At 40.8% G+C, this 9,039-nt stretch overlaps 1 protein-coding gene across 2 annotated transcripts; it reads right to left on the bottom strand.

The window, feature by feature from the left end:
* Positions 1–1,708: 1,708 nt before the first annotated feature.
* Positions 1,709–3,427, bottom strand: LOC103630539 (coiled-coil domain-containing protein 25). Of its 2 annotated transcripts, XR_004850386.1 has the most exons (4): positions 3,331–3,427; positions 3,106–3,193; positions 2,434–2,495; positions 2,089–2,117 (listed from the first exon to the last, which is right to left on the bottom strand). XR_004850386.1 is itself a non-coding variant. In XM_008651593.3 (3 exons), exons 1-3 carry the CDS (start codon positions 3,245–3,247, stop codon positions 1,965–1,967), a joined length of 357 nt encoding a protein of 118 aa, XP_008649815.3. In that variant the 5' UTR covers positions 3,248–3,281; the 3' UTR covers positions 1,709–1,964. The 2 variants fall into 2 exon arrangements, 1 of the variants encoding a protein (XP_008649815.3); XM_008651593.3 differs by lacking the exon at positions 3,331–3,427 and having other exon boundaries at positions 1,709–2,117; positions 3,106–3,281.
* Positions 3,428–9,039: the final 5,612 nt, after the last annotated feature.

Below are 9,039 nucleotides of genomic sequence, written 5' to 3' on the forward strand. Positions count from 1 at the left end.
TGATCTCAAGAAAGAATGAGAAAGAAGAAAGCGATCCAAGCGCAAGAGCTCAAAAGAACACAACAAATCACTCTCACTTAACACTAAAGCTTTTGTGGAATTGGGAGAGGATTTGATCACTTGGGTGTGTCTTGTATTGAATGCCTAGCTCTTGTAAGTGGTTGGAAGGTTGAAAACTTGGATGACTTGAATGTGGGGTGGTTGGGGGTATTTATAACCCCAACCACCAAACTAGCCGTTTGGTGGAGGCTGCTGTCGCATGGTGCACCGGACAGTCCGGTGCGCCAGCCACATCACCAGGCCGTTGGGTTCCGACCGTTGGAGCTCTGACTGCTGGGCCCGCCTGGATGTCCGGTGGCGCACCGGACATGTACTGTAGAGTGTTCGGTGTGCCACTTCGCGCGTGCCTGACTTCTGCGCGCTCTGGCACGCATTAAATGCTTCTACAGGTGACCGTTGGCGCGAAGTAGTCGTTGCTCCGCTGGATCACCGGACAGTCCGGTGTACACCGGACATGTCCGGTGAATTATAGCGGAGCGGATTCCCGAAGCTGGCGAGTTCAGAGTCGCTCTTCATTGGAGCATCGGACACTGTCCGGTGTACACCGGACAGTCCGGTGTACACCGGACAGTCCGGTGAATTATAGTGAAGCGCCTCTGAGTTTTCCCGAAGGTGGAGAGTTTGGCTTGGAGTTCCCTGGTGCACCGGACACTGTCCGGTGCGCCAGACCAGGACAGCCTTCGGTTATCCCTTGCTCTCTTTGTTGAACCCAATTCTTGGTCTTTTTATTGGCTAAGTGTGAACCTTTGGCACCTGTATAACTTATAGACTAGAGCAAACTAGTTAGTCCAATTATTTGTGTTGGGCAATTCAACCACCAAAATCATTTAGAAAATAGGTGTAATCCTAATTCTCTTTCAATCTCCCCCTTTTTGGTGATTGATGCCAACACAAACCAAAGCAAATATAGAAGTGCATAATTGAACTAGTTTGCATAATGTAAGTGTAAAGGTTGCTTGGAATTGAGCCAATATAAATACATATAAGAATACACATGGATTGTTTCTTCATTTTAACACTAGGTCAGTGCCTGTGCGTTGCAACGGGGACATATAATATCTCGATAACTTATATATGCACATATGTGTTATATAGTTATGAGATAGGGGATGACATATATGCGAGCTGTCCGGGATGATATCGAAGAGAAACTTGGACCTGTGACGCAGGGACACTCACCTTGTCATTAGATTTTTAATTAGATTTTCGTAGTATGTCTATTTGATGCTATACTTCTTTGTAGTTCTTACTAATTTTGATCAAATTTAAAATAATTTGATTCTTAAAAATTAAAACGACTTATTATAATTTAGGATGAATGTCAATCTTGAGATATTTTGATTCTCTAAAAATTTAAAATAACCTATAATTTAGAACGTATCAAAGTGCTTTATTTAACTGACCTATGAATCATCAACCATAGCAATCATGTAGATGTAGTAAAGGAAAATGAGCCGCCCTTCAATTGAAGAATCTCCAAATGTAAGCTAAGTGTGGTACATTTCTATAACACTATTACAGCAACAAAATACATAGCAGAAAGCGTATATGTGACACAAACAAAGAAGTTCGTGAGTCGTTCTCCATGCAAAGAATTGAATATATAAGTTATCTGCTGCCATGTCTTTATTGTTTGAAAAATCCAGGAAACCATAATTCCATTACCATTTCAACTTGATGGGCAACAGACCATTAAATCAACCACAGTTAGAGCATGCACCGTTGTTTTTTCAGCAAGTAAACAAGGTTTACATAGACCACAACAACAAGAGGAGATAATAACAGACCATGGCCTGCCCATGAGTCATTTAGATCCAGTATCTCACAAGCCTGTGGTACCCCTTCTGTCTTCGACAGAAGCAGTTCAAGGAAATCTTCAGCATGGCATTTATAATGTCCGCCCCTCACATGAAGTCTTCTTCAAGTTCCTGCAGGGTCTTGCTGCCAGAAGCGATTTGCTTGTTGGAAGTCATCTTCTCTTGGACCATTAGACCCTTGTAGCTCCTGATATCAGCCTGCTTCTCTTTGTCAAGCCTCTCCATCTCTTCCCTACGTTTCTGAAACAAAAGAAAAACAGAATCCAGTGATCTGTTATGTCAATATTCTAACTATCAAAAGTTCAGCAGTTCAGTTATTTTATCAGGTAGTACCAACATCCTATTTATAATTTGATATGCCCTAGAAAATTTATTACAATAGAATCAACTACATAAATATTTGGTTCCTACAAGATCTGTTACAACCAGTTTGCTGCCCATAAATATAATTTGCTATGCTCTAGAAATACAAACAAGTTAGATCTTTGATTTCTACATAACCATCACATGGCAACACAAGAAAACATGGTTGGTATAGCATTAGAAATATCTTTACCTTGTCTCTAAGCTGTGCCTTTCTTTCTGCCTTTTCAGCAGCACTAATAGCCTCTCTTTCAGCTGGCAGGAAATGATGTGATGATTATTGACTCAAATAACAGGACTGAAGTGCACATGCGACAAGCCAACGCGTCAAATTTATCATTCAGTTGAAAACGATAATCCATCAACCATGCCTTTTATTCATAGACCAAACAAATACCAACATATACGCAAACATTTTCACGATTCTAAAAAATCTTGTTATCATGATAACATCCTTTTGCGCATCTAGATTCTGCAAAATCGTAATGATCTAAGGCCCTATTTGGGGAGCTTCTGGTAGCTTTCGCTTCTACAGAAAGCTCAAAAAGCTAGAGGCTCCCCCAAACAGGGCAGCAACTTCTTCAAGCTGATAAAAGCAGCACTTTGTTGTACTAAAAGCAGAGAAGCTTTCAAGGAGCAGCTTCCCAAGCTTTTCCCGAAAGCTTCTTCAGGAGGTGCTTTTGGAAAAGCTACAGCTCCACCAAACAAAGCCTAGACATTACATCCTCACTTTCTTTGTGAGATAAAAACTCACATTATGAATCCCAAAAATAAAAAGAAAAATACTTAACCATGTTCATTATAGAATGTTGAGTTGCTGACATAAAAATGACGACAGAAATGCTTTCAAATAAATGTGACATACCCTTTAAATCAGGTTTCCTTTCCACCTTTGTCTTATTCAAGCGGTTCACAATCTCATTGATCCTCTTTTCCACTTTAATAGTGCGAACCTTCAAAAAAGAAAAGGATGAGTTACAGATATTATAGTCGAAGCTATTATTCATCAGTTTTAGTACATGTAATGATAAGCATGTGCAATAAAAAATAACAAAAATTAAATGGGTTGGTGGGAGATAAATCCTAGTACCTATATAATTGTACCATGAGTCATGTATGCATAACTTTCAGAGTGCAATAATGAAAGCACATCTTTCAGCATTCCCAGCTGATCTTGGTATGGACATTGTAATACTGCACTACTGAGAGGAAAAGGAGCACCAATTAGACTCTGCACCTGGAGCTCTACAAGAAAAGGCTAAATAACATGTAAAACTGTGACAAATATGCATCTCCCTCGTTAACGGGTATGCAAACAAGCGAAAATACAATGCTTTCTTCCTGGAGAGCTTTGTAGAATACATATATCTCACATTTCTGTGTGCTGTTATGCAGAGTAATGATGGCAGATACTGGTGTAGCAGGAGCTTGGCCTGAAGCCCGTGCCTGATTCTTCTCTGTGTGAGGACTTGGTTCTTAGTTTGGCTGTGGGGAACAAATTTGGAACTGTCGTCAACTGCATGACTTCAGTTCAGGCTTAAAACCTTATCTAGCTTATTGTGATTGTCTTAATTATGCCATTAAAGAACTTTTAAGATTTATGTATTATGCCACTAAGACATATTACCTTCACTGTGTTAAAAAGGCATGTTCTGCTTAAACGACTCGGCCAACTACGGCTCTCAGTTGTAGTCTTCATGGTTTTGTTCCTCCATTCTTGGCACGTCCTTATCTGCAAATGAATGTCAACATAGTTTTTAAGCACAGTAAAGAAGTTAAGAAGCAATCACAAAATATTCTAGTTTTGCTCACCAACTAATCCAGCTTGGAATGACAAAGATAGTACCTTGACAGTTATCTTCAAGCCACTGTAATCAGTACAAAACAATTTAAAATGGGATTAATTAATAAGCATTGATCACCAGAAGAAGGGGTGGGGAGAGAGAAATGATGGATGCATTGGTTTAGTCTGTGGGCTGAAGCAACCTGTTGCTTATTGCTGGTATACTTTCTGGCACCCTTTGGCCAATATCAAAGACCTCTCATTCTCCCAATCAAATGCAGGCTCATATGCTGGCAGTGGTGACAGACTACAGTGCTGAGAAAAACACAGATAATAAAGATATGTTAATGTTCAACACCAAGATGAGAATTGATAATGATTGTAATAACTTGGAGGAAAAAGTGTCACATGAGAGCTTTAAAGAATAAAAACGCATGGTATGTTATTTCGAAAGGCTTAAAATGATTTTACCAGTCTTCAAATTTGACTCACGAAGCTAGAAGGTGCGATGAGCCCTATCCCTCCATACCTGTAAGTCACTGTACAGTACAATAGTATGGTACTTCGTTTCCAATAAAAAGATGGAAACCCATAGGAGTATTTTAAGCACAGTACTACAGTAGGATAAGCTGAAGCTTCTAAAATACCAATGCATCTTTGAAAGTACAGAAATCTGAAATGCCTTCATATTTGCAACATATATAACTAAAATATATGTTGGCAAATGTTCCTAACGATACTACGAACCTAAAAAGCAATAAAATTAATTAGGATAATAAGTTGAGTATCATTACAAATAAAATCATATCTATCTGATGTGCCTAATAATTTCTTGTATTTCTTCTGGAATGTTGTCTTTGGATTCATTGTCCTTGTACTTCAATAATTCTACTAATAATTTGGTCCTCAGGTCATTCCCATTCTGCACATTCATTATTACATATCATTGAACTCAATTAATAATCAATTATAGAAGAACAATATTGACAAAGTATTAAAACAAATAGGGTACTCACGGTGCAAATGCAGGGTAACCTTATACCATTCCAATCGTGCATAAAGTTGATAATAAGAAAGTGTTGGGGACTTGTTCTCAAATGCTATGAATTAAGAACAAGGCAACATAAAATGTTAAATGTAAATGTTCTTCGTCCAACGAAGCATTATTCCCTTGGGGATAATGGGCCCTGGACGAAGGTTGATGGCAATACAATTACGAAGGTTATATCTTCGTAATTGAACTCCAACAGATTGTATAAGATGACATAAAATATCGAATATCAAAGGTAAATGAATCATAAATAAACCATATTATATCCATTCATTATATTTACGTGTTGAATACAATTATACCTTTGCCTTGGCAAAGATTGGTTTCCGAGTGATGCGATTGCAAATGCCGGAACCTCGTGAACAGTAAAGGAATATTGTTCACTATTTATAGGCATAGGACCTAGCCTGTGAGGAATTACAATCATACCCCTCATAAAAGTTTACAACAATGACTCGAACTCTTATGGGCTAAAGGGTCATTCTATCTTTAAGTCGGTTTGCGTTTCCGAAGCTTCATGAACTGCATCCTTCGGTATCTCGTACAAACAGCTTCAGCCGAAGCTGTTTGTTCCTGCAGGACCTTCGGCGACGAAGCATGGTCCCAACAGTAGCCCCTTCGCGGTGCTAGGTCGTTTTTCATAACGAGCTTGATCCGTGAAAAAAGCATCTCAGGCTTCGGGAAGCCGAAGATCCAAAAAAACACCTTCCCTGAGCTCGTTGCCGAGAAACGATTAAAATAATCCGAGCGCGAGGTGGCCCCGCCATGCAGCAGTTACACGTGTCCTGGCGATTCACCTTCTCGGGTTCTGTGGCCCAGTGTTCAGTGGGTACCAGCTGTTCGCCTGGTGTAAAAATCCTGGCGACTCGCCTTCTTACCTGCATCACTATATAAACAGATGGGTAGGTGTGAAGTTACCACAGCATTCATTGCTATTTGCACTGTTTTGCTGCCAAAATTTTTAACCATAGCCGAAGCTTGACTCTCAGAACCAGACGAAGCTCCATATTGAAGCCTACTTCGTCAGAAGAAAAAGCTTCGGAAGAAAAAGCATTTAGTTCCCAAAAAATTCAGAGTTAAATGGCCAGAGTGCGTTCTACCGCTAGGGTTGAACGTGAGGGAGGTGAAGCTGAAGGATCGGAGACTATTCCCATCTCCGAAGCGATGCAACGATCCGGACTGGTAATCCCGGAAGAAATCCCCACTGCTGAGGCAGAACAGGCGACTGCCGAAGCGGAAGAAGAAGACATTGAGGGAACTGATTCCAAAGATGATTACCGTATTGCCATGCGAAGTAAGCCCAGCCACTTGGACTTTGGAAAGTCGACTGTTTCGAAGGCTGATCTGTCCAAGATGGTGAAGTCGGGTTATTTCAATGAAAGTCAGAAGAAGCTACTACGCTTCGGAGGGGAAGAAACTACCCCGAAGCCAGAGAAGGACGAAATAGTTATTTTCAAGAGCTTTCTAAAGGCTGGGTTGAGATTCCCCCTGCATGGGATTATTGCAGATGTATTGAAGAGGTTTGGGATCTACTTTCATCAGCTGACTCCTAACGCTATCGTTAGGCTCAGCGTCTATATCTGGGCCCTCCGAAGCCAGGCGGTGGAGCCTTTTGCGGACAGCTTTTGTCGAGTTCATGAACTGCATTATCAGACGAAGGCTAGAAAGGATGGATTGCATGATAACTTTGGTTGCTATAATTTTGCCTATCGGAAAACCACAAAGTTTCCTGTCATCAGCTATCGAAGCAAGTGGCCGGCAGGGTGGAAATCGGAATGGTTCTACGTCAAGGTTGATGACGACAAGGAGAAGCTCGTGCAGAGTCCGCTTGAACTAATCTTCGGAAAAACCCAACCTCATTGCAACATGACACCAGAAGGTCCAACCCAAAAAGCGTTGGCTGAGTTTAAAATTATTTCAGAGCATATCAGCACAAGAGACTTGGTCCAAGAGTTCTTGGCTTTCCGGGTTTTTCCTACCTTAAAAGAATGGGAAATGCCGAAGCTAAAGGGGGAGAAGAAAGAAGGGGAACTTGTGCGGTTACCTTACTATTACAAGTTTAAGAAATATTTTAAAACACCTTGCCAAGAGTGGCTGGACACAATTGAAATAATGTGCAATGAAATACTCGGTAATTACTCCAAAAAAGAGGATCAGCTGATGACTGCAGCCTTCGGTACCCGTCCGAAGCGAAGACTGAATCGAGTGCTGGACGCCCTGGGTTTTGAATATCCTGACTACGAAAATCTGAATAAAGGTATCGAAGGCCGGAAAAGGAAAAGGGTAACTGAAGCTTTAAATGAAGATGAGAAGGAACCACCAAAAAAGAAGAATATTCCGAAGAAGAGGAAAGTACTATCTCCGAAGCAAAAAATATCCGACGAAGAGGAGACTCCCGCATCACGCTCTGCCACTGACGTGGAAGAAATTTTGAAGGTAATGACTGAATCCCTGCCTGCGAAGCTAAGTCCATTGAGGCCTCAACTGACAAAGTTTTTTCAGAAGGAAAAGGAGCCCGAAAAAACGAAGAAAACGACTAAAACAAAGAGACAAAGAATCATCGCAGTGACAGAGGTCATTGACAAGACACCACCGAGAGCTTCAGCTCAGAAGATACCAGCGGCTGAAGAAATAACAAATATTGAAATCACACCTTCGGAGGTCGCGGCTGCCGAAGCTACCTCAATTGAAGATTTGAACTTGGAAAGCACAATCGAACACATCGACAAAATGCTGCTAGACATGGCCACAGAAGAAGCTACTACTGCCGCCGAAGAGGCCATGGCCGCAGTGTCTGGGAAAGAAAAGGAAATTGCTGACGAAGCTTCAGAGGACGAGGCCTTCATGTTTCAAAATTTAGTTGGAGAAAAATTGTCAAAAACCGAAATAGAAGAGCTTAAAGAGTATGTCAAATCTTGCGGATATAAACCAGGAGCACTCCTCTTCGGAGGTATTGATGATGAAAAATTAGAATGTATCCGGGATCAAACTGGAGCTAAGGTTATCGGTACTCTGTCAAAGAGTATCGGTTTTCCGAAGCTGGAAACGGACATTAGCCGCTACCGACGACAACATATCGTTGGTAGTTTATTTTATTCCAATTTCAAGGTGAACTACTTTTCCCTTGACTTTTATTGTTTTTAATAATGAAGGCATGTCTAACGAAGGTTGTTTACGTGCAGAGTATGCTGTTGAGCAAAGCTTTGAAAATGCAGCAAGATCTGGAAGACAAAAAACACGAGGTTATAATTGAAAATTTAGAAAACAAAATAAAAGAGCAATTAGCTACTATTGAAAAGAAGAACTTCAAGCTTCAGGCAACTGAAGGCTTATTGGCAGAAGCCGAAGCTAAAATGACAGAATTGAATACGAAGCTTCTCTGCCAATCTGAACAGTTTGAACAAGAAAAGCAAGAACTTAATGCAAAACTTGAAGCCGAAGTCCAACAAAATTCAGGTTTGAAAAAATTATTGGCAAGCCTTCAAGACAAATGTTTGGAATTTAGCAACAAATGTATTCAACGACTGAGAAAAATCTTCCACTCAGTTGGAGCTAGCAGTGAGAAATTCACCCCGTCAGCTGAAGATTTACCAAAGACCTTCGAACATATTGAAGGTGAAATTGATGAGCTTGACGAAGTTATAGCCGGGCACGGTGACTTCTGCGCCTGGGTAGCTTCTCGGGGCACTGCTGCAGCTTTCCTAAAAGCTAGCTGCGATCATGGAAAAATTGTCAATAGGCCCAATTTTACTCTATCCCCATCAATTCTAGATGACATTCCTGATCTCGCCCGAAGCATTTCTAATAGATTTGTAAAAATGATATGGACAAAAGGCGGGCGAGAAAAGGCTGGAAACGAAGCTCGGAGTCATCTTGAACCAGTAAGAAATCATACCTTGTGCTTACCTTTTCCTTCAAGCTTGGTTTTGACCTACAACAACTTAATTTATGTAGGATGACAAAGC

Source organism: Zea mays, chromosome 6, assembly GCF_902167145.1.
Source record: "Zea mays cultivar B73 chromosome 6, Zm-B73-REFERENCE-NAM-5.0, whole genome shotgun sequence".
NCBI lineage: Eukaryota > Viridiplantae > Streptophyta > Magnoliopsida > Poales > Poaceae > Zea > Zea mays.

What these genes read in the sequence shown, in the direction of transcription:
- LOC103630539 (XM_008651593.3), bottom strand. Translation starts at nt 3,247, where the DNA reads ATGAATAATAGCTTCGACTATAATATCTGTAACTCATCCTTTTCTTTT. An exon ending in AAGGAAACCTGATTTAAAGG is followed by an intron (nt 2,496 to 3,105) that starts GTATGTCACATT and finishes ATTTCCTGCCAG; the next exon opens with CTGAAAGAGAGGCTATTAGT. An exon ending in AGGCACAGCTTAGAGACAAG is followed by an intron (nt 2,118 to 2,433) that starts GTAAAGATATTT and finishes CTTTTGTTTCAG; the next exon opens with AAACGTAGGGAAGAGATGGA.